At 38.3% G+C, this 26,442-nt stretch overlaps 1 protein-coding gene across 5 annotated transcripts in view; it reads right to left on the bottom strand.

Annotated features, from left to right (window-relative positions):
- LOC117355711 (kinesin-like protein KIF20A) overlaps positions 1 to 26,442 on the bottom strand; it is a 104,055-nt gene that overhangs the window by 16,131 nt on the left and 61,482 nt on the right. For all 5 annotated transcript variants that reach the window (XM_033934661.1, XM_033934659.1, XM_033934658.1 and 2 more), the window contains 5 exons: positions 20,938 to 21,108; positions 10,791 to 10,930; positions 4,382 to 4,547; positions 3,052 to 3,157; positions 2,906 to 2,973 (listed from right to left, as the gene is read on the bottom strand). In XM_033934661.1, the coding sequence (XP_033790552.1) occupies positions 2,906 to 2,973; positions 3,052 to 3,157; positions 4,382 to 4,547; positions 10,791 to 10,930; positions 20,938 to 21,108 (651 nt within the window). The remainder of the gene's footprint in view (positions 1 to 2,905; positions 2,974 to 3,051; positions 3,158 to 4,381; positions 4,548 to 10,790; positions 10,931 to 20,937; positions 21,109 to 26,442) is intronic.

Genomic DNA, 26,442 nt, shown 5'->3' with positions numbered 1-26,442 from the left:
TACCTGGTACCCTTTATATGAAGTCCACTGCTCTGCTTGGATGTCTGTGTGGCCAGTCTACTACAAATACTGGCCCCTTCCACATGCCAATGTAGAATGGCTCGTTTTGTGCATCTTTCATTTAGACATTTTATTTTTTGAAAATGGTCAAAAATGATGACACACTAAAGGCAAACATGTGTAGAAAAGTCTTTTTTTTTGGCGGGGGGATGGGGGAACCCACGAGGCATGTTGCAGTTTCAAAAATGACCATTTTAAACATAGTAAATGACGGCAGATAAAGACCCACATGGTCCATCCAATCTGCTCAACCTTACATGCTCTATAAATTACATGCTCTATAAATTAATAATTTTATTTAAAGGGTCCTTTTTCTTAGATATTTTTGGCCCAGAAACCCATAGTTTTGCCCGGTAGCGTGCTTAGGCTTTATCTACTGGAGCCTCCATCAAAGCTCACTCTAGCCCATCTTAACCATCCCAGCCATCGAAGCCCTCCCCAGCCAGTCCTCAACTGAATGTCCATATACAGGACACAGACCGTGCAAGTCTGCCCAGTACTGGCCTTAGTTTTTCTCTACCTGATTTTTGAACACACTTCACAAAACATCCAAACTTGGACTTAGACATCATATCAAAATGCCCCTCCACATATCCCATATGAGTTTCCCATTCTAATTGGTCATACTATATTAAACTGCTTTTAGATCTAACGGTCGCCGCATGAGCGGACCACTGGGCTGACCCAGCAGCAGCAGTTCTTATGAAGGCAGATAAAGACCATATGTCCTATCTAGTCTATCCATTCATGCCATCTATTCTGCCTTTCATTCCAGTTACATTTGCTGCACACCAATTTGGTGGTGGTGGTGGTGGGGGGGGGGGTCTTGATATTTAAGATTCATTACATCAAAAAGAGTAGTGACAGTAAAACTCAAACGATTCCAAAAAATGTCACTCACCAGCAGTGGGCTACCTTTCTAAGATTCAACATTGAAATTCAAAAACAGGTGGAGAAAAAGCCTCAAAAACGTTTTAAATATGCAGCAATCATTGATGATTCACAGCACAATGTAAAAAGATCTGAAAGGGAAAATCCGACTACTGTGCATAGTATCTATTTCTAAATGCAACATTGCTGAACAAGGAAGCAAAATACTTAGCTCTGGCGGGTGTGAGTTTTTTTTGCCTATGATAAGAAAAGAAAGCCAGCTGTGAATCATCAATGATTGCTGCATATTTAAAACGTTTGAGGCTTTTTCTCCACCTGATTTTTAATTTCAATGTTGGATCTTAGAGTGGTAGCCCACTGCTGGTGAGTGACATTTTTTGGAATCGTTTGGAATTTAAGATTCATTGCCATTTTGAAGAAATTCATCCAAATAGATACCAGAAAAAAAGAGAGATGCAAAGTGCTAGAAACTCAAAAGACCGACAGTCTTAAAAAGTGTTGGCAGCAGCAGCAGAAGACTGGAAGCACCTCCTTCTTTAACAAATCAAAAGAGATGAGAGGCTTGGTGATATACAAAACAGCCTCTTCTCCATGCTCAAAGCTTTCCTGGAAAATTATATAACTTGTTGGGCCAGAGGATCTGTAGGTCATGTTTCACTTGAGATTTATAATTTGCCTATTTTCTTTTTTTTTTAATAAATCTTTATTGAATTTCAAACTTTGACAGTGCATAATAATTAAATGAACATAAACACTGCATGAAATGCACTATTAAATATACAAATAACACATAAAACAATCATTTTCCCCCCTCCCAATATTAATACTAGAAGAACTATTATGTGAAAATACCGTAATTTCACTCATATACCGCGCACCCGTGTAAAACGCGCACACGGGTATAGCGTGCGGGAAACTGTAATTTATGTAAAGAAATTTTTATATACCGCACACACCTGTATACCGCCCCGACTCTCCCGTCGCCGCCGGACTCTCCTTTCGCCCGCCCCAACTCTCCTCTGGCCACCCCGACTCTCCTTTCGCCCGCCCCGCCTCTCCTCTCCCCACCCTGAAACCTGATGCCCCCCCCCGACGTCCGATTCACCCCCCCGAAGGACCGCTCGCACCCCCACAGCCTCCCCACCCCCCATCATGGAGAAGCTCCTACCGTTGTCCTGCTGCTTCCTCTTCCGGCGGTCCCGCCCTTTCTCTGACGTCAGAGAAAGGGCGAGACCGCCGGAAGAGGAAGCAGTGCAGACGCAGGGCTCACAGAAGGGCCGGGACCGCCGGCAGAGGAAGCAGCAGGACAACAGTAGGAGCTTCTTCATGATGGGGGGGGCGGTGGGGAGGCTGTGGGGAGGCTGTGGGGGTGCGAGCGGTCCTTCGGGGTGGGAGGTGCGAGCGGTCCTGCGGGGTGAATCGGACGTCGGGGGAGGGGGAACTATGTAAAAAAAAAGTTGTAAAACGCGCTCACGCGTATAACGCGCATGGTTATGCATGGTTTGTAAAATCGTGTATAACGCACGCGTTATATGCGTGAAAATACGGTAATACTCCTTGAGTGTAAGGAAATCTAGTTAAAGGAGAGATAAATGACCACTATTGTGAATTAATAAATGTAGTTAATGGGCTCCACACTTTATTAAACTAACTATTAAACCTTAAACAATCCTCATTTATTCTCTCATACTTATAAGTAGTACACACATTTAACCACCAGAGTGTGTAATTAAGTCTGTCATAGTTTTTCCAGTTTCGTGTAACCATTTGAATAGCTGTTCCCGTCAAAAATCAAGAAAAGACAGCTTTTACATTTGTCTAAAGTGGGCTTAATATGTAATAACATACCACAAATTATGACTTCATTTGCCTATTTTCATAAAGAAATGCCAGACAGTGTACAGCAACCCTTCCATATTTCTAAAAAAAATTTTTTAAAAAAATATTTTATTACCTCCTCTCTCTTTTGACACAGTTTCTGTAATTCTTCCACGACACCATCCATCTTCTGGTTTTTATGTTCTATAATGGTTTTCAAAATGAAGTATTTAGGAACAAAGCTAGAAAAATGATGTAAACAAATATAGATTTTAGATCTACCTGCGATTATTCTCTCTTCTGTAATGTGCAGATCTGACCTGGACTCACTGGATTGTTTCAGAAGAGTCAATGCCATCTCCAGTTCCAATATCCTCTGGTCTTTCTCCTGTATAAAAGCATCAAATGCAAAGCACCAACAACAACCCTTTTTATCCAAGTATACAGTTTTGTAAATTCTTACATCTAGCTCTAAATCCTTGTTAATTCTTAAATCCATTTCACACCTAATATGCCCCCCCCCTTTTTACAAAACCGTAACACGGTTTTTAGCACCAGCCGCAGTGGTAACAGCTCCGACACTCGTAGAATTCCTATGAGTGTTGGAGCTGTTACCGCTTAGGTTTGGTAAAGGGGGAGGGGATGATAAACATTTATTTGCAATTATGTTGTATTAATGACATTCATGAATAGTTCTGTTTCAATGTTACATCACAAAGAAAGGAAATTCATTAATGGCTTACCATTTTCTTATCAGCCAGCCTGAATAAGTAGCTTATCTTATTACCTCCTTACCATAATTAATGTGTCTTCTATTAGACCTTCTGGTTTCACCAATAAATCTTCCTTTAAGAAAGTTATTTCAAGCACATTCTCTACCCTTTTTAACAACTAAAGTATCACGATATGTGCCTTTGAGGATACATATATATATATAATCCAAATGTGACCAAATTTCTTCACTTCATCAGAACTCAAGGTCTTCTTTTTTCATAGTAGCATAGGCAAGAGAACAAATTGACTTCAAGTTTAATTAAATCACCAGACCTCAAATACCCAAGACACTACTAAAATCTTTTGTGTCTTTACTGGGGTAGTGGAGTTCATCATCGGTCTTGGTTAAGTGACATGTGCTCTAAATTAATTTTGTAAACTTGATTTATTAGCATACAATAAATATAAAGTGCTTTTAGTGCTTAAGGTGCTAAAGAAAGTAAGGCACTTACCTTTTATGCTCGACGGCTGCCCAACCGTTTCACACTCTGTTTCATCAGGGGCTATGCCTCCTTCTATGCATGCACCAAAAATAGCTCTACTGAAAAACCTTAGAAAGAAGCGAAAATAACCAGCACCCACACAGCTAAGGTTTTTCAGTAGAGCTATTTTTGGTGCATGCATCTTGCTGCCCTTGTTTCTCCAAATAAACATAAGTATTGGAAGCTTGCTGACATTTTCATGTTGAGTCAACGAAAATGTACCAACCTACAAAGTTTTCTCCAGGACACACACTGGAAATCTGCATTTCTAAACACTGGATCAAGGAGTTTCTTCCTGGCCCTTTGGGTTTCTAGCTCAAACGAATACCTGTACTATAGTGGGTTTTCTAAATTACCTTAACTTGTTCTTGCTCAGCTAAAAACTCTTCCACTGGAACATAATTATCTTCAACTTCTTCCATGGCACAGTGGTATGCATGATGTTTAATAGCATTCCTGTACATTTCAAATCTTTTCTCTAATAGCTGTTCAGATTTTTCTCTCTCTTCTTCACAGATCTTACTACAAAAAAAAACAAAAAAAAACAAACTCAAAGCAGGTCATTTAGTAATTTATCACAAATGCCATCAACCCAACCTTAATTTTCCCCTCCTCCCCCCTTTTTTTTTTTTTTTTTTAAACTAAGCCATGGTAGAGGTTTCTATCATGGCCTGGAGAGCTAAATGCACCGACGCTCATAGAATTACTATGAGTATCAGAGTATTTAGCGCTCCGAGCTGCGGTAGAAACCTCGACCGCAGTTAGGGCTCCTTTTACTAAGGTGTGCTAAGGCTTTAACGCGCGGAATAGTGCGTGCTAGACATTAACGCCAGCACTGAGCTGGCATTAGTTCTAGAAGCGTAGCACGCGGTAATTCCCTGCGTGTGCTAAAAACGCTAGCGCACCTTAGAAAAAAAAAAGTGGGGGGGTTAGGTAATTAGGTTCCTATTATTAGAAGTGAACACATCCAAAGAAGCAGTTAAAACTACACTTAAAAATAAATATATTTCTTTATTACAGACTTTTCAGGACTAATTTTGATCCTGCTGACATGCTTTGGTTTTGCTTAAAACAGGAGCCCAAGTTAATTTTTTTGCTTTATACTCAAGATGGCCAGATTGGAGTTGATCAAAAATATCGAGAGATGAAATTTATAGACAGCTACGGTAAACAGCACATTCAAGTAGCTTGAATGCAAAAAGGGAGATAGCTCTATAGTGGATAAGAGTCACCCGTTGATTTACTGCAGAGTAGAATAATCTCTCCCTCCTGACACGCTACCAAGTGAAACAAAGGACAACCCTGTCGGGAGTTTTGGGAATATCAACCACAGCGGATATTAGTTGAATAGTCAAACGACAAACTAAAGTCAGCGATCAATCGTCACTAAACCTGTTTTCACAGCTTTAGTGAGGATCACTTTTGCTGACCTGATTCACAATATGGCTCACCGTGTGTTTTTCCTCTCAAACAGCAATTTTCCGATCCAGCCATGCAAATTAGCTAAAGCCCCATGCAAAGTAGCCAAGCAATTAATGCACTAACATCACTTGGCTATGCCAAAAAAATTAAACAAAAACACCCATGGGTTTTAGCGATTGGAAAAAAAACAACAGGTCTGCCTGGTTTGGGGTTTTTTCTTTTTTTTTCCAATGGCACAAATATTTTGCGTGTGTTACACACGCAAAACATCTGTCCCATTAAAAAAAAAAGTTCCCCACTGTTGATAAATGGACCTCCCCAACAAACACAGCAGGAGGAATGCCCACTCCCTCCTGCCATGCTGACCCCCTATCCCCCATGAGAGAAAATTAGCAGGAGGGATGCCTAAGGCCTCCTCCCTCTATATCTGATGTGATGTACAGGGAAGGCCTAAAGTCCTGATTTGCTCAGACATCAGACCTTAGGCTCCTCCCTGTGCATCACATGGTGCACTGGGGAGGGGAAGGCCCATCACTTTTGATGGGCGGGCCTCGGAGCTGAATGGACTGTGCTACCCTCCAGCTCCCAACATCTACCAAAGGTACGGTGGGAGGAAGATGGGCGGATAGGGGATATTTCTGGGAGGGGAGCTCCTTTGGCAGGAGGGAGTGGGCATCCCGCCTGCCAAATTTCTCTCATGTGGTGAGGGTGGGGGGATGGCATGGCAGGAGAGAATGGGCATCCCTCCTGCTGTTTTTGCTGCTGGGATGGAGGAGTTAGTTAGTAGTTGGTTCTTGGTGCCAGGACGTTGGGAGAGGGCTTTTTTCTCTCTCTCATCTGTCCATAAAAAAAAAAAAAGGTTACCTGCCCCGAACAGCTGAGTGGCAGGAGGCTGCTTTTGGGGCTTCCCCTGCCTCTCAGCTGCTCAGGCTTCCCTTTGTTGGCTTTGCACATGTGAGAGTCACTCTCACACTGATCAATCGGATGAGAGAGACGGAGATTACGATGAACCTCCGCGTAAATCATTTGCATGCAGTCTTTTTGGTACATCGATCGCTCTTCCACAATCAGCCAGTGAATTGGCCAACAATGATCCAGTTGGTATTAGCAATTATGTTTCATGCATCCAGGCCAAAGACCACTACTATAATGGCTGCAATAGCAGCCTGTCAATTTTTTACACTTTTTAGGGAGAATCTAGTCCTAAGAGGCCAAAATATCTATCTAGGTTCTGCTTCTTCCAGAAAGTTAAATAGTTTTTCTTTGCCCTCAGATTCCTCACAATCACTGTCAAGACAGCATTGATTGTTTAAGCAGATGGCCAGACATGCAGCAATGTTATTTCCTCCGAATACAGATCCATCCCATAAATTGGTCTTGAGCCTGTTCTTTTTAACATTTTTGTAAGTGATATTGCTGAAGGGCTGTCTGGTAAGATTTGCCTCTTTGTGGATGATACCAAATCTATAATAGACACCCCTGGTGGTGTAGATAACATGGAGGACTTAGTGAAACATGAGGAATAGTCTGAAATTTGGCAGCTAAGAAATGTAAGGGCTGCAAAAACCTGAGATGAGATTCAATGCATGAAAGAGGAGTGGGACTTACATGTGATAGTTTGTGATGACCTTAAAGAGACCAAGCAGGTTGAAAAGGTGACAGCAAAAAATAGAAGGATACTTGGTTGCAGTGGGAAAGGAATGGCCAGTAGGAAAAAGGAGGTATTGATGCCCCTGTATAAGACTCAGAGACCTTATTTAGAATATTGTATACAATTCTGGAGACCGCACCTTCAAAAAGAAATAAACAGGATGGAGTCAGTCCAGAAGAAGGCTACTAAAATAGTTAGTGGTCTTCAAAATAAGGCATACTAAGATCTCAATATGTATACTTTGGAGGAAAGGCAAGAGTGGGGAGATAACAGAGATGTTTAAATACAATCAGCAAAAAATTGTTATTAGCCTAGTGGCGGAGATACCCCATGAAAGTACATTTATAATAGGTGGAGAAAAAGCCTCAACTTAACAATGTACGGACGGCAACCCAATGAGTTCTTAAGCCAGTCTTGCTCTGCATCATAGGCAAAAAACTCCACACGCTTCAAAATGTCATTTTTCAAAACAGGACCAAAGCCACCACATTGCACAGGGAGCCAGAAAAAGTACAAAACAGTTCACTTATCTTCCGACGATGGCAACAACAGCAGTGAGTAGATCTTCCTGCTATAGCACTTCTCACACCGAAAAAAGACAAGGAACTTTCATGGGGTATCTCCACCACTAGGCTAATAACAATTTTTTGCTGATTGTATTTATATTTTGTTATTGCGATTTGGATTCTTGAGAGATGTTTAAATATCTATGCGGCATAAATATGCATGAATGAAGGGACAGGGCATGAACGTGAATGGGGATAGATTCAAAAGTAATCTCAAAAAATAGTTTTGCATGGAAAGGGTGGTGAATGCTTGGTGGAGGTAGAAGAGATGAAGAGTATCTGAATTCAAGACAGCTTGGGGACAAGTATGTTGGATCTCTAAAGGGAAAGGAGGGGGTAGTGGATGGCAAGGTTGAGCAGAGTAGATAGGCCATATGGTCTTTACCTGCCTTCATTTTTTTATGTTTCAGTGAGAAAGGATTATATTCTCCAGATCTAGGTCAGAGTTACCTTCATGCCCCCTGTTACGTACCTACACTGCAGAACAAATACCTGCTAAGTAATGTCCTCCTTGAACCATTTTGCAGCACCCTAGAGAGGTATGCTTGACCTTCTTTGAAAGTAACTTTTCCAAAACTGAGTGTACCTCCTTTGAAACAGGTGGCTTCACCTTGGACATGTCTATGCAGTAGCCCTTCATGAACTCTAGCTATATTCCTATGTTCTCCTTTGTTCGCCTCTCTGCAGTTGCCATTCTGAAATATGAAAGAGGAATCATTGCTTTAGGTACAGGAATAGATTCTTTGCTGTATGGACAGAACTTGGTCTCTGGACAGACAATTGAAGGGCTTATTTCCAAAACCTGCTAAATCCATATTAGTTCCATTGCACTTAGAGCAGGAATGTCAAAGACCCTCCTTGAGGGCCACAATCCAGTCAGGTTTTCCCCAATGAATATGCAAGAGATCTATTTGCATGTACTGCTTTCATTGTATGCTATAGATCTCATGCATATTCATTGGGGAAACCCTGAAAACCCGACTGTTGCGGCCATCGAGCAGGGACTTTGATACCCCTGACTTAAAGGGTTTGGAAATAAATCCTTCAATGTCAGAAAATTCTCTGAAGAAATCTTCAATTTAAATGATTTCTATGCAGAGTTATTCCTTCTGCACAACAGAGGTGCTGCTGAGATTTTATGCCGAGAGGGATGATGAAAATTTTACCCTGTGCCGTGTTTTTTTCAGTTATCACTGGTCATTTCTCATTGAGCAATACCAGATGCTTGCCATTTATATGCCGTTTCCTTTTGCCATTCCTCAAACTCCATTGCCCTTTTATTCTCCTGGCCTGAAGAATTGCCCTGTACATGTATACAATTTGGAATGTTATTCGGTTTGAGAATTTGAACACACTTATAGAAATCAATGCCGTCCCAGGCAACCTTCGAACCTACCGTCTTTTGTCTTGTCATATTAGGGAAACGTTGGAATGGCCAGCTGAATTCAATTATGAAAAGATAAAGAATAACTACTTTTTAAAATCTTCATGGAGATTACAGTGTGAGGAAATGAGAAAAATGGGTGGCATTAGAGGAAGCATAACGCTTGAGCACATGCTAATGTTCTGGTTAGAGCTGTGAACCAAAACACCAAGGAGACCACTGTATCTGAACAGCTGCATCTCAGCAAACGTGAGAATTAATTACAAGGGAGTTTAACATTTTGAAAACTGTTAAAACATACTACATAGTAAATACTATTGTCATAACTGTTAAAATAAGTCAGACTAAGAAACAGGTTTATATCACTGATGGCATACAAAGAGGAAGAAATGCAAAAGATAAGTATTTGTATACTTGGTAGATACTCGGCAATTGATAGAAGAGGTACAAATTCCTGATGTGAAACTTATCTTCAGTACGACAGCAGCAATAAGGCCCTGTTTCTATAAAGTCCGCTTAAAATTAGATGCCGATATGAGCACCGATTTTATAAAACTAAATATCTCAAAACGTCCGATACCTCTACTTATAAACTGAATCTAGCTTTCTGTAATGTAAAGTTATGCTATGTAAAATAATGTAATGTAAAGTTATGTAAGTACTGTAAGGAAATGTAAAGTAATGCAAAGTAAATCTACGTAAAGTTATGTAAAGTAAGGTATGCAAAGATTTGTAAAGTATTGTATTGTCATCGCCTGGAAATGACTAGCCATCTTCTAATGTAATCCGCTTAGAACCGCAAGGTACAAGCGGAATAGAAATCACTAATGTAATGTCAAACTTAAGCAGCACTCAGCGTCCTAACATTTAGGCATTCCTATTTTATTACAGGATATTTTTCACATAAAAGTAAAAGTTAGGCGCCGACAGCAGAGCCCAACAGTACCTAATTCATAAAGAGGCACTTAACTTGAACACACATCCATGATCCGTTCCCTAGCCACACCTACGTTTAGTGTAGGCACTTTGGGATAGGTGCCTACTTTTTATCGAATCAAGCTTTAAGTTAGGCACCTCATTTTTCATTAATTCCAATTAAAGACGATTGAGAGATGTTGCGTGCCAATATCAGCACTGATTAAGCTTATCCATCGAGTTAGGCTAGGGCAGGGGTAGGCAATTCCGGTCCTCGAGAGCCGGAGCCAGGTCAGGTTTTCAGAATATCCAATAAATATGCACGGGATAGATTTGCATCTCAAGGAGGCAGTGCATGCAAATCCATCTCATACATATTCATTGTGGATATCCTGAAAACCTGACCTGGCTCCAGCTCTTGAGGACCTACCTCTGGGCTAAGGTTACCAGACATCTGGGAAAACCCCAGACATTTTAGAGGACTGGCTGGGTGCCCGGAGGAATTTCCAAAACCTAGCACTTTGTCCGGGTTTTGGAAGTCCCCAAACTGAGGGCCACATCTGGTGGGTATCTGCGCATGTGCGAACGTCGATGCAATCGCATACGAATGTCATCACGTCGACATATGCACAGACATGGTTATGAATTTGGGCAGAATGGGGGTGGAGAGCAGAATGGGGTAGAGCTAGAGGAGGAATGGGCTGGTGTTGAATGGGCAAGACCAGGTGTCCTCTTTTTCTTAGAGGAAATTTGGCAACCCTAAGTTAGGCGCAAATATCGGTGCCTAAATAAGTGGCCTTTTTAGAATCAGGGCCTAAGATTCTTACCTCCAAGTTTCCTCTAATTCCAACATTTGCTGAAACATTGCTTCTCCCATCTCTTTCCGTATCTGCAGCTCTTGCACAAGTTTACTCTGCCTTTCTGCAGATAACTTTTTTCTTAAATTTTCAATCTCCTTCAAAGCATCCTAAATTAACAGTCCAAAACAGGCTATATCAAATTCAAGTTTATTATTTAAAAATTTGTTATCCCGCCTTTTCTGTAATCAAAGCAGCTTTACATAATAAAAATTATAGGGTGCAAGGAACAAATAAACATCAGATACATTACATCAGGGATCTCAAAGTCCCTTCTTGAGGTCCGCAATCCAGTTGAGTTTTCAGGATTTCCCCAATGACTATGCATTGAAAGCAGTGCATGCACATAGATCTCATGCATATTCATTGGGGAAATCCTGAAAACCCGATTGGATTGCGGCCCTCAAGGAGGGACTTTGAGACCCCTGCATTACATCAAGGAAACATACCATACAATAGCTTCATCATATTAAAAAATATTTAGCTATGTACATTATTTACATACTTGTTCTTATTGTTTTATACATACACATTTGTAGTTCATTTGAATAAATACTGTTTGCTTTCCTACCCATTTACATTAGCATGTTTTCCTTTCTCACGTGCCCCACAGCACGTGGTACACAGATGCTCCTCGGCCAACCATCCAGCACAAAACTAGCATGATATGGAGGTAGAACAGACTGAGGAGTCCAGCCCAATCAATTTTGAACCAAATCGAGATATTCTGAAGCAGAAGGCGGCTTTAGAAAAAAAAACCGATGGTTTTTAAAATTTAAGATGGCCGCCGCCAGTGAATTCACACAAAAGGCAAAAGGGTATTGGAGGTAGGGGATCCTAACCCTTGTCACAAAAATCCTCAAAATTAAAAAGAATGTGGACCCCCCCTCCTGATTTTCTCCATAAGAAATAATGGGCAGTACTCACTGTGCTGAGCTGGTGCCTGCCTTGTCAAACTATCCTGCAGCCTAACTGATGATAGAAGTTTTTCTGCCTCAAATCTTTTCCAGAATGGATCCAAAACTGGAGATCTTTGGGCCAGTCAGACCAAACAGACCTCAACCCCCAAAGATTCTCACACCATGATGGGGGAGTAAAAAACACAGCTGGCTTCCTGGAGCCCAAAGGGATTCACACAGGGACCTCACAGCCTGCACTCAAGTCTCTGATAAATCAGAAGACGAGTTAGCACCCAGGGGAACGGTCTCCAAGCTTCCAAACTGCACTAAGCAGGCTGGCTCAACAGGTAAACCTGGGGGTTGCCCTGCAAGCAGCAGACCACCCATGCAGAATCTGTAGCCTCTCTCAGACAGAACTGCCCCAAATTGGAGACCTCTGGGCACAGCAGCCTCCTGAAACATATAAAAAATACCCAACAATAATAAAAAATGAATAGAGCAGATCAGAACACCTTATCAATTCGCTTGCAGAAGGAAAAACTGAAAAGGGCACTATACTCCACTAGTAAAGCAGGAGGAGATGAAAGATGTAATTGACATCCTTCTGTAACAGTTCGCACCCAGAATATTTACCTACAGCACAGACTCCTAAGTTTATGGTAACAATTTTCCTTTTGTAGCTGCTAAGATGTGGAATGATTTTCCTTTAGACATCAAATAAAACAAACTACTTACAATTCCATAAGAGTCTTAAATCTTGGGCTTGGAGCACGCAAAATGGTTGCATAGCAATAGAGCTCCCTGAACTCAGACAACTAAAGGAAAGGAAACAGCTGCTAAGAATCGCTCACCCGCGTTATAAAAACAAAAAATAACTTCTGAAATGGCTACCACAAGGCAAGGCAAATCGGAGAAGCCGTGCACTTCCGGTGTATCGGCAAAAAGATCTAAAGTGACTCCGGTGTCGCCGTCGAGTGTCCCGATCCCATTGGAAACAGAGGAATTCTCAGATAAAGCAGATATAATGGCGGAGCTATTTAAAATTAAATTAATGCTGACAGACAACGCTGGCAAAATTTCGGAGGTAAAGGAGGAGGTGCTGGGTCTGAGGCAGGAGATCCAGACTGACAGGCAGAGGATGTCTGTGATTGAGGAGAGAATTGAACTGCTGGAAACTGTCACACAAAAGTGTGACAGTGAAAGACAAAATGTAGAAAGCTTGAAAAATCAGCTGATAGATTTGGAGAATCGGGGGAAAAGGAAGAACATCAGAGTGCTTGGACTGGCTGAAAATCTTGAAGGGGGAGACACTGTACAGTTTTTAGAGAACTTACTACCTAAACTGTTACAGTTAAACTCCAAGTGGCCGTTGGAAATAAAACGGGCACATAGAATCCCTTCAAAAAAACCAGTGAATCAGAATGGCCCCAGACCCTTGATTTTTAAAGTTTTGAGATACCAGCAAGCTTTAGAAATCCTGAAAGTAGCAAAAGCGAACAAAAATTTAAATTATAAAGGGTCTAAATTGTTATTGGTTCCAGACTTTGCAAAACACACTGCAAACATCAGAAAGCAGTTTCTTATGCTGAGGCAGCAGTTGAAAGAAAAAGGTTACATGTACGGCTTGTACTATCCATCTACAATGCAAATATCTACTGGAAATAAGTCCTGGTATTTTCAAGACCCTGCAAAACTTAAAGAATTTCTATCACAAGAGGAACCGATGTCTACATAAAGGAAAATTGATTAAAGGAAAAAGAGAAAATGGAGAAGACTCATTTTGAAGAGAAGAAAAGAGGGGGAAAAAAAAAAGGAAGACAGAAGGAAAAAAAAAAGTGGATTGATACTGGTCCAAGTTATTTTTACTGCATTTTATTGCAGTTGAAGAGCTTTTGACTAATTTTTCAATATTGTGAATTTACTGATACATTTTTAATTTAACAAGAAGTTAACTATCTATGAGAGATATTATAAATATAATATATATATTTACCTAACTACTAATTACTAACCATCCTGAATAACAATAATTGATTAATATGAGGAAATAAATATAGGATATTACATATTTCAAAAGGGATGATTAATAAAATAGGAAATAATTTTAGACTTTTATTAATAAATATGAAAATATATATTTTATTCAAATATTTATTTATATTGAATATATTATGATTGACTTTTAAATGAGAATGTTATAAATAAATTGGTTAGATGCTAATATTAGTAATATATTAACGCTATGAATGAATATATTTAAATTAACAATGAATATTTAATATACATGGAATTATAGTTAAAATTGAAAATGTTAACAAAATATTAAGATAGGATATATATTACTTTGAAAGGAAGATATATTTATAATTTATATGAATTAATTAAGTATGATTCTTAATATAATGATATATTTTACCTAGATACTAATTGATATGAAATACAAAAATTATTAAATAAAGGGTTAAGTCTGGGAATTGGGTTTTTTAAAGAAGAGATAATTACTAAGGAGATAAAGATTTTTAAGATACTATTATTTATATGAATAACTTATATGAATGAATATTTATTTGAATAGTTATATTTGAATTCATTATAGATAATTTTATGTTATTTGCTACAATGAAATATTAATATTAATGATAATAATTATTAATTGAATGATTGAATATGTATGGATAGAAAATGAAATATTAAATATGTGGGGGAAAAAAGAATAGCTGAATTTTTGAGATATATTAATTCAATATGGAGGGATATTAGTTGTCTGGGGGAAGGGGTTTAGGGTCTGCTATACCAATGTGTGTTCCAGATCAGACAATGATTATGGGGGGAGGGGAGGGAGCATAGAGAGAGGGAGGGGGGTTCACAGTAATAATATATTGATGAGGATTGAAAATGGGATAAATGTAAAATTTGAATTTTTCTTTTATAATCTTATTTTAGGGGGGGGAAGGGATGGGGGAATTGGATGAATGAATTATATTTACTTAATGTGCTTAGGTCTGGTCATCTTTTTTATTTTAGAAGTATTTGCCAAAATTTAATTATAAAATAGATGGATATAAAAATGTATTCTATTAACGTCAATGGTTTAAATCATCCTATTAAGAGAAAGAAAGTACTAACGTTCCTTAAAAAGCAAAATGCGGACATATATTTTATTCAAGAGTCGCACCTTTCTGATATTGAATCTAAAAAGTTATCTGGGGGTTGGATTTCTAAATGCTTCTTTGCACCTGCAATGGGGAAAAAAGCTGGAGTTGCTGTCCTGATAAATAGGAAGTGCAATGCTGATTTCAAATTAATAAACTTTGATCCTTTAGGAAGATGGGTGCATATCAAAATGGTTCTGGGAAATACAACCCTGGATTTATTAAATTTATATGCTCCTAATTCGAATCAAATGGAGTTTTTCAAACAAGTTCAACAATTACTGTTACCACTGGCTACTTCTAATTTAATTGTAGCAGGGGATTTCAATGTGGTAATGGATCCAATTTTGGATAAGAGACCAAGTAGAATTATGAAATCGTTAGGTTTAGATAATTTGGTTCAATCTTGTAATTTAGTTGATATATGGCGTATTCTTCATTTTAATGATCAGGAATTCTCTTTTTGTTCTCAGGTCCACAAATCTTTCTCACGAATTGATTATATATTCGTGTCTAATAATATAGCGCAGCGAGTGATGAATGCAGTTATTGATCCCATTATAATTTCAGACCATGCTGGTGTGTGGATTGACTTTAAGAATAATGATATAGTACATTTCGATCCAATTTGGAGATTTGATAATGCTTTACTTGCGGACTCGAACTTTCTGGAAGATTTTAAATTAAAGATGAATGAATTTTTTCAAATAAATAATTCGGACAATATTAATGCTGAGATTTTGTGGGATGCATTTAAAGCAACAATAAGAGGAAATATTATTTCATATTCAGCATTTATCAAAAAACAACTTAAAAAACAATATGTTGATCTGGAAAACCAAATTAAAGTATTAGAAAATAAATTAATTAAGAACTGGGAACATAATACATTACAAAGTTTATTAAAAATAAAAGCGAAATATAATGAGATTTCTTCTCAATTTGTGAGGAAAGATATCTTCTATAAGCAAGTTCAGTACTATGGTAATTCAAACAAAGCTGGAAGATTATTAGCTAATTTTCTTAAAGCAAAAAAAAGGAAATATAAGATTATTGCAATTAAAGATACACAAGGCAACACACACACTAACACCAAAGATATTTTAATACAATTTCTTGATTTTTATAAAGATTTATATTCTTCTGAATCTTATGAAAATAAAATTTCTTAAACTCATTTATTGGACCAAATGTTCCGGATCATATAAAACGAAGTTTAGAAGATCCTATATCTTTAAAAGAAATAGAATCAGCATTGAAGTCTCTTAGAGTTGGATCCGCTCCGGGTGGTGATGGATATACTGTTGAATTCTATAAAACATTTCAAAATATCATCTTGCCATATTTATTAAATTTGTATCAATATCAAATAAATAATGGGAATATATCAGGTACTATGGCTGATTCGGTAATTATTGTCTTACCAAAACCAAACAAGGATCCTACCTTGGTTTCAAACTACAGGCCTATCTCTTTATTAAATGTAGATGGTAAGTTGATTGCTAAAGTATTAGCAATAAGATTGGCAAAAGCTCTTCCTTTTATTATTGATGTACACCAAACAGGATTTATTGCTAAAAGACACTCATCAAACAATACTAGATTAGCATTCCACTCTTTAAATTTAGTGAAAAATATGAATGATCCAGCTTTTATGCTATCTTTAGATGCAGAAAAAGCATTTGATAGAGTGGAATGGAGTTATATGTATCAAGCTCTGGAATGGTTTGGAATAGGCCCCGGTTTTATTAAAATGATTCAGACATTGTATAGCTCTCCTGGTGCAAGATTATATATTAATAACAATTTATCAGATAGATTTAACTTGCGTAGGGGAGTTAGACAAGGATGTCCTTTGTCCCCCTTACTTTTTGATATTGTTTTAGAACCCTTACTAATTGCAATTAATCAAACTAAGGAGATAAAGGGAATCCCATTTTCTTACTGGGAATTTAAACTTTCTGCATATGCAGATGATATATTATTATATTTAAGAGAACCGGGGAATACTGTTCCAAGTTTACTTAATCTTCTAGAGAAATTTGGGAAATTTTCTGGATATAAAATTAATTGGAGTAAATCGGAAATTCTTCCAATTAATGTTCACTGTACCAAAGGATTATTTGATTCATATTCATTTATTTGGAAAGAAGGATTAAAATATTTAGGTATTATTATCAAAAATACAATTGAAGATACAGTAAAAGAAAATGAAAAACTTTTATTAAAAAAAATAACAGAAATGTATGAGCAATGGAATCCTTTACATCTTTCTTGGTGGGGAAGAGTCCAAACAATTAAAATGATGATATTGCCTGTGGTTTGTTATCAAATGAGTATGATACCAATATTTTTTCAGGGGTCATTTTATAAAAAGTTAAACAATATTCTTACAAAATTTGTTTGGTTTGGGAAAAGACCCAGAATTGCTTTAGTATCTTTACAAAGACCAATTGTGGAGGGAGGGGTAAATTTTCCAAATTTTTATAGGTACCATCAAGCCTATATTCTAAGACAGGGTATGTATTGGATCCTCCCAGATCTCATGGAGAATGTACCAGATTGGCTATATCTAGAATGGCGGCTCCTGTTCCCATTACATTTAGAACATCTAATTAGTATAAACATGCCTAGAAGATATAAGGATAACAGAATTCTGTTGGATACTTGGAAGACATTAAGATATATCAGTAATCTATCACCAGAACCAATTGCTAAATCATTAAATCAATCAATTTGGGTAAACTCCAGGATCAAGATTGGCGGATACAAAATCGTCTGGAAACAATGGATAATTGCAGGTATACTAACATTGAATGATGTTATTTCAGAAGGAGCAATGCTTAGTTTTTCACAATTGCAACATAAATTTGGCAGGGTTCCCTGAATGGAAAGCTCTTAATACTCAATATAGTCTGCAGGTTCTATGTTTCCAGGTGGATTTTTTGGGTCACCAAGCCGCAAAATGGTATAAATTGTTAAATGGATTTTTAAACAAAAAAAAGAAAACTGGACTTAGGGATATTTGGAGTATTGAGATTGGTCAGACAATTTCTGAATCTCAATGGCCACGATTTTGGTCCTGGAGATTAAGATCTACAAAGTCAGCATCTATGAGTCAAACTTGGTTGTTTTTGTTACATAGAACTTTATGGACCCCTACGCGTTTATAAAAAATAGATAGTACTAGATCTAATAGATGCTGGCATTGCAGAGTAGAAGTCGGGACATTAGATCACTTAATTTTTTTTTGTCCCTGTATAAATGCATTTTGGAAACTAATTTGGCCCCAAATTAATGAATTACTAGAAAATCATGTAGGACTTTCATATGATACTATACTATTTGGTACAGCAATGAGAACTCAGAGTCCGATTTCAGCAAACAATAACAAACTATTATTAATATTGACAGGGGTCGCCATGCAACAAATAACTCAAAATTGGAAGGACTACACCAAATTAAATTTTACATTTTGGTGGAATTCAGTCTGTCATATATACAAAATGGAAAAAACAATAGCATTACAACAGGGAAATATTCATAATTTTAAGAAAATTTGGGAACCATTGACTCGATATTCCAATGATCAGGTTTCATAGCACATTAGTACTGGATATATTAGATTGGGGAAGGGTGGGAATGTATATTATATGGATTTAAGAAATGAAGAAAGGGGAGGGTTATATTTTATGTGATAAGATGAATTACTTGTATTCACAATTTTTCATGTATTAATTGAAGTTTATGTAAAATTAAATTATTGTAAGAATGAAAAATTTATAAATAAAATATTTAAAAAAAAAAAAAAAAAAAAAAGAGTCTTAAATCTTTACTATTTCAAAAATATGTTACAATTGGGTTTCTGGAAGTATTCTTTTTGGTATCTTCCCTAGATATACCTAGGCTAAGTTGATATTGTTATCCGAATTGATATTATGTGGGCTATTAAGTGATATATTGTTATTGGTACTGCCATGTTGACACTATATTAAGGCAGAAGAAATAATCCTCTTGCAATTGGTTCTTGATCTCCACATTTACATGGAGAAGCAATTGTCTTTAGAATTTGGTTGTGGCAACTAGCCTTCTTTGCCACTGAATGACCCTGGTTACAATAAAATTTGATTCAAATTTTTGGAAAAAAATTGTATCCTAATGTGAAGTAGTATACACAAAATAGAGGCAAGAATTTGTTGCAATGTGCACAACAAAAACCAAGCAGAAGATTAGTCCAAAATGAAGACATTGTTAATGAATCATGTGTCTTCATTTTTAACTAAACTGCTTCTAGGTTTTTGTTGTACCAAAGAGGTAGTGCATGCAGATTTCTCATATACACATTCATTGCTTTCCCTGCAGATGGTCTGCACATGCATTTTGTGTCCTTTTTTTTTTTTACTGGGTTATTTTTCGGGCCCGACTCTCCTGCTCCTATCTCCACCAGGGGCGGCAGCCTCTTTCCTCCTTCCCTGCAGTGTGAGCCCATGGATTTAAAGCGGGGCTGTATTGCGGTGTGCAGCCCTGTTTCAAAACCCGCAGGCTCACACTGCAGGGAAGGCTGCTAATACTGATTTCTGCTAGATGCAGCATAATTGGAAGTCAGGGAACCAACAGGCACTGCTCTCCCCCCCTGCCCCAAGGCTTCTGCAGCCCCTGGAACAGGCAGCGAGATCAGGGCAACAGAGTGCAGGGAGGCAATGGAGTAGGAGAGTTGGTAGAGAGGTGTGTGACTGGTCCCCAGCAGTCGCTTTAGGGGTTGATTGGCCTGCCCAGTCGGATCGAGAATTTTGTGTAGTGAATTGCTGTCTTCCCTATTTTTGAATGTCCCTCCCATAATTTGCATGCACAGATAGGAGGATGGTCAGCAGAGAGGTAAGTGAATCGGGCCGGAAGGGAATTGGTCGCTAAGCGGTTGCAAACCGATCGGTACACGATCGGTTTGCTTTGTGAATCTAGCCCTTTATTCTCTTCAACCCAATGGAAGTTGGAAAGAACAGTACAAAAGAGTGTTGAGAATACACGTCTCCCTCTGTATTCGCTGTGATAGGGGATTAACAGAACCGCAAATACAGAAAAACCGCAAATAACTCTCTCATATGTTATTCGCTGTTTTCTATTAAAAACCATCGTGAATATGGTGAAACCGCGAATAACATGGTGGGAGACCTGGCCTGTTTCTGGTTTTTGTTTTTGTTTTTTTTGTTTTTTTCACATTTGTGCAATGGTGGCTGCAAGTTTATTTAAAGGGAGTATATATCTTGATGAAGCCCAATGAGTTTAACGGGCGAAACATGTTGATATTTAGAACACATTCTCCCTGCACAGCATTCTACTAGAAGCTAAGTACTTTTAGTATTTATATATCACCTTCATTAATGCAAGTCAAATTTAATATAAGGTCGGGCTGGTTCCAATGACGAGTGGGAGCGTAAAGCCATTCACTATGAATGTATTTGAGTGTGTGGTGGCCCGCTGAGGACCAGTGAACATATAACAAAAGTTTATTAAATGAAGTTAACTAAGGCTGTTTGATAACTTCTTCCAGCTAAATTAGATATTGGTTTATATCTTCATTTGCAAATCGGATTAACTGAATGCTAGAGTTTACATTACATAGATATTTTAAACATCTATCATTGTTTCCCCCCTTCCCACCTTTCCTCCAAAGTATACATATTGAGATCTTTAAGTCTGCCCCTGTACGCCTCATGATGAAGACCACTGTCCTGCTGGTTGATAGAAAATTCAAGATAATAGGACAAATAGCAACTAGCAAGTTTTCCCATTATGGAGATTTAACTCTCTGCAAAACTGTAGAACAAAAAGAACAAAATGTTTAAACAGGAAAGAGTTATGCGCCATGCCAGAAAAAAAAAATCAATATGCATAAAGCTCTAACACCTTATGACTCCTAATTCTACATCATCTAATCCTCTCAAGTTTCCCCGACACTACTTAAATCTGCTTTGACTCCTGTCTCTGGCCCATTAATACATTTCCAAACTGAGTTGAAAATGGCAATTTAGTTTCAAATAGTACACAATGCAGTATATTTGCAAATACCTCATGGCTCATTACAGTAACATCCATCTCATTTTCATCTTCTAAAAGATTCTCCTCTGAAAGAAGTTCCTCGATGGAAATATTAGCATCAAACCTTATGGCCTTCCCATCCTTTCCAATAACTTTCGGAGTAAAAAATTCAAAGCCTTTAGACTGGATTCTCTGTACCACCTGGAATTTTAAGAAAGCCTATTATTCAATGAAGATCAGAATTCTTTCTTTTAAGTACCATTTACCCTTAACAGGATTATACAACTTAAGTTTAAATCACTATTTCCATTCTGTCCAATAGCTCTTCATTGGCGATGGTCAAAATTTAGAAGCCAACATTGGTTAAACAATGCTAAAATATTGTACAAACCCAAAGAAAACAAGTTATTTACCTGTAGCAAGTATTCTAAACACAAAGTGACTCCAACTAGAGAATGACACGGGGATAAATTTGTCCCCATCCCCACAGAAACTCAATCTCAATGTCTCGTCCCTGTGAGTTGTCTTGTCCCTGCCACATTCCTGTAATCTCTGCACTAACAGCACAAACATCAAACACTTATAATTTTAAAGTATTTGAGGCTTGTGCAGATGAGTATGGAGCTTGCAGGAATGGGGCAAGGACAGGAAAAGAACTCACAGGGAAAATGAGTTCCCATGGGGACGGGAAAAAATTTATCCCCATGTCATTCTCTAACTCCAGCCTCACAATGGGATGGATATCATCGAATAGACGCTATGCAGAAAAAGGATCTTCACCTTAGAGAGTTTCTAGAAAGTTTTGGGAGATACCAATGTGCATGCACCCAACATCCTGCATTACATATTCATACTGGACCTCCTCAGTTTATTTTTCTGTGGAGCCAGTGAGACATATCCACTCTCCTCTACTTCATTTTTGCTTTGAATTCATGCTCGTCACATATGGGCTTCTCCATATTGGCTTACTTAACTAGGATTTCAACTAAAGTTTTTATTTACAGATATCTCCTTTGTGGTTGTTTGATAAAATGAACAAGCCTAGCTACATCACCAAACTTGATTTCACAAATGTATGATTGCACTTCCAGGTTAAAAAAATTTCTAGAAGTCATTAAGAGGAGCTAACCTGCACATGCATCAGATGACCCTTCCTTATGAAGGCTAACTAGCCAATTTGTACTTAGAGGAAAAAAAATTCCATTCAAGGAAGACCACCATCATATGCATTTAATAAGCTATTAAATCCTGAAGACCATTAGACAAGGGCCGATTGAAAAGTAATGAGACTGCCCCTGTTTTTCTTTCTAAGTAGACATGGCAACACTGTGCTGGTTCTTGAGAAGCTCATACATCAATGTTTCTGAACTTGCAGTTGGACCACTATAGTCTTCATTGTTGGGTCACACAAGAGGAAGAATTTTGTACATTTTGTCATGGCAGATGAGATGTGTCAAGAGTACACAGCACAGGTAATTGTTTCACCACCGTTTGCTTGCCATAATATTTCAAGAGTTTCATTACCGCTCTTTCCAAGTTTAACATAAAATTCAATCGCACACCTCTGGCGTACTCTGACACACATCTTCCTGATCTGATGAAACGTGCAAAGTTCTTTCACTCACTGACACCCAACAGTGAAGACTTCAGCAGTCCAACTTAAGGTTCAGAAACGATGTACGAGCTTCACAAGAACCAACACAGCATTGCCATGTCCATTTAATGGAAAGAAAAGGAGGCAGCCTTCATACATATCAACAATACTAAACAAGAAACAGTTCCAACAACATGCAATCATAATCCAAATTTTGATTACCATAACTTTCTTCCGATGACAATAAATCTAAAACGTATCCTGTATATACAAATTGCCATATCACAACTTCATGAAGGAAGGAGTGGCTAAAGCTACTGCCTCAGCACTCCAAGGTTGTGGGTTCAAATCCTATGATGCTCCTTGTGATCCTGGGTAAGTCAATCGATCCTTCATTGTCCCAGATATGTTAGATAGATTGTGAGCCCAACGGGACAGACAGGGAAAATGCTTGAGTACCTGATTGTAAACTGCTTAGATAACTTTGATATGCAGTATATACCGTAAATACAATTAATCAAACACATAGCAAAAGTAATATGTCTACTACAGCTGAGCATCAAATGCTACCAACCAACTGTAGGTGTCAGTTTGGTTGTACTATACTATATCATGACAAAAAAAGTATCTCAATTTGATATTAAAACAATTTGCACTGTGTTTTCCATTTATTGCTGTATGGCTTTTGCCAAATGACAGAAACAAATGAATATGTTTATGATTACCATTTTATAAAATTTATTTGTTATTTATATAACTTCCTATCAATGGAGGTTGCTCAAGCAATTTACATTTATGTACTCAAGCATTTTTTCCTATCTGTCTTGGCAGGCTCAATCTATCTAATGTACCTGGGGCAATGGAGGATTAAGTGACTTACCAAGGGTCACAGGGAGGTCGCAGGGCTGGAGCCCACCGCAGGATGCTGAGGTTATAGCTCTAATCACTAGGCCACTGTTCCATTTAGTTATCCTCAGCTTGTATGCACACCTGAAATGTCATGCCAACCACTGCTACCAGCAAAATAAGACACCAAGAGAGCTGGACTATGCAAATTCTCTTTATATCAGTTTAAGTAAATGCAATCTAAAAAGATTGCAGCTCATTCAAAATACAGCAGCTAAGCTAATATTTGGTAAAAAGAAATATGATCATGTTTCCCCTCTTTTCAAGAAGGCTCTCCCATTGGCTTCCGGTTCATTCAAGAATTTAAATGTGTAATCTTTAAAATTTTTGCATGGAATATTTTCTCCATTGGTTCATTGCTTTTAATTCCCTGTGGCTGTTAAACTCAAGAAGCTCCCAAAAATATAAACTTGCCTTTCCATCCTTTAAGGGAACTAAAGTATCAGGTCATAAGTCTAGATCTTTTGCATACACTTTTGCAAAAATTTGGAATGATCTTTCTTCTGAAATTAGAACTTTTTTCTCGCTTCAAAGCTTTTGGATATCTTTGAAACTTTATTATTTCAAGAGTCTTTAACAGATTATCCCACTCGGAAACATGACAAATCTTAAATAATGATGTTTTCATTCTGTAATCCTTTATTAGTTCTGGTAGTTTTCTATGTTTTAAATATCTAATCTGTAAACTGAGTCAAGCCCTATATTAGGCTCTTGTTGGAGGCAAATGATGAATGTTTGAAGAAATTGGGCTTTGGGGCTCGTACTTCCTGTGAACAACTTGAACACTGGTGGACAGTGTCAACATTCTTCATTTTCAGGTAAGTGGAATTTTTCCATTCGTGCACGGTGGTGGGTGGTTACCCAGTTTGGTAGAGTTTTTTGCCAATGACAAGCAGTGTGGCAGCTTGAAGTCCTTTTGGTCTGCGGTCCGTATTTATGATATTTGAGGCTTTTTCTCCACCTTTTTGTGGTAATTTGACATCTCCCCTGGCATGCCCACCTCTAGCTGGTAATATTTGTTGAGATTTTTTGAATTTAAACATCTCTATCATATCTCCCCTGTCCCGCCTTTTCTCAAAAGTATACAAATTGAGATCTTTAAGTCTGTCCCCATATGCCTTAAGACAAAGCCCACGCACCATTTTAGTAGCCTTCCTCTGGACCGACTCCATCCTTTTTATATCTTTTTGAAGGTGCGGTCTCCAGAATTGTACACAATATTTTAAATGAGGTCCTCACTCTTCTGTATGAATCATACCTGGGAATACTGCCATGCTTTCACATAGGGAGCTAATGTTGATTGCTTCTTGGATTATAAGAGGGTGGCAATCACTCTGTCTGGATGTCTTTACATGTTAAGGCTGCATACTCAAAAACCATGCTGTAAACCAGATCCTGCAGGATGACTGGGTCCTGCGTGAACAACCCTAGATGCCACAGAAGTCTGAGGCCCTGGTCCCTCAGGAGACAGACGAGATCTGCATACCATGGACGCCTTGCCCAATCTGGTGCAACTAGAACTGCCAGCCCTGAATGCAACAGTATTCTTTGCAGGACTCTTGCAAACTGAATGTCAGACACCTCCAACAATTCACAATGCTGTTGAATGCCTCATGAGATAGAGCCCATTCTCCAAGATCTAGGGTGCACATTGTTCACTCTGGATACTTTGCTGCCGAGATAACCAGTAGGTGGATCACCACCTACTGAAATCATATTTGAGCTTCTAGATGTAGAGGAGCACTCTTGGTCCCCCCTTGCTGACTGGCATAAGTTACTGCCATTGTATTCTCCATAGTGCACTTCCATATGCCTGCAGGACCATGTGGATAGTTCTCAGCTCCACTGGTTGATTGACTACTTCTTCTGAGAGGGGAACCAGCATCCCTGAACCGGATGCCCTTCGCAATGCACTCTCCAGCTGTAAAGGCTGGCATCGGTAGTCAAAATCACCCATGAGGAGGTGCAGAGAGGAACTGAGAATATCAAATGGAATAAACAAAATACAGACCTGGGTCACACCCAACAAACTCAAACTAAACATCGAAACATGATGGCAGATAAAGGCCAAATGGCCCATCCAGTCTGCCCATCCATAGTAACCAGGCAAAACCAAAGTTCTATTGGTTCCTACCGATGTAACTCTAACCTCAGGATCCACACCGGATTATCAACAAGACATCCAGGGTACTTTGAGTCATTCTTTACTCCACCCTATTGTATGGCTTTCAAGTATCCATCCTAAGGAAGAAAACCGTCTACAATGTGATTAGACTAAGACTTACCAGACCCTTTTTTAAAGACAGCCACTTTGCCGTACTAATGCAAATGCTTATTCTGTCCCAGCTGGATTATTGGAACTCCCTCTATGCGGGACTTAACTCTACTCTCCTGAACTACAGATGATTCAAAACACAACAGTCAGACTGATATTCAAACTAAAAAAAATTTGACTCCATCTTACCTTACTATAAGAACTTGCACTGGCTACCTGTCAAAACTCGTTATCACCTTCAAACTGTCATGCATAATGTTCCAAATCTCATTTGTAAAAACCGCTGAACCGCTCAAACTTATTTGTCAATTCCTGGTCAATGTCAACTAGAAAACTGAAATTGCTTCAACTGCTTCTCTCATCTCCCAAAAGGATTAAATACAAATGCACATTCGACTTGCTCTTCACATATCTTGGCACCAAGACCTGGAACAACTTCCTAACTGACATCAGGATGGAAACATTCAGATTCCCCATAAAAAATTAAAAAGAACTCTTTGAAAGCATGCACACCGTAAATAACTAATTTGAAATACCTAATATCACTAAGTCCCATACTCTACTCAAATGTTATACCAGTATAGTCATAGAACCTCCATTCTCTTTCCTATATTACTCCATTCATAATTCTGCCCTCCTCAAACTGATATGATGTAGCATATACACTCTAATTCCTTATATTGTAAATCACTTTGAATGTGTTTAGGTATAGTGCCAATCCTAGGCAAAATTGTAAGGTACCTGGATTTACATGATAGCC

Source organism: Geotrypetes seraphini, chromosome 2 (assembly GCF_902459505.1).
Source record: "Geotrypetes seraphini chromosome 2, aGeoSer1.1, whole genome shotgun sequence".
NCBI classification, from domain to species: Eukaryota; Metazoa; Chordata; class Amphibia; order Gymnophiona; family Dermophiidae; genus Geotrypetes; species Geotrypetes seraphini.
Note: the sequence above shows the minus strand (reverse complement) of the source record. Positions and strands in the feature narration are given on the sequence as shown.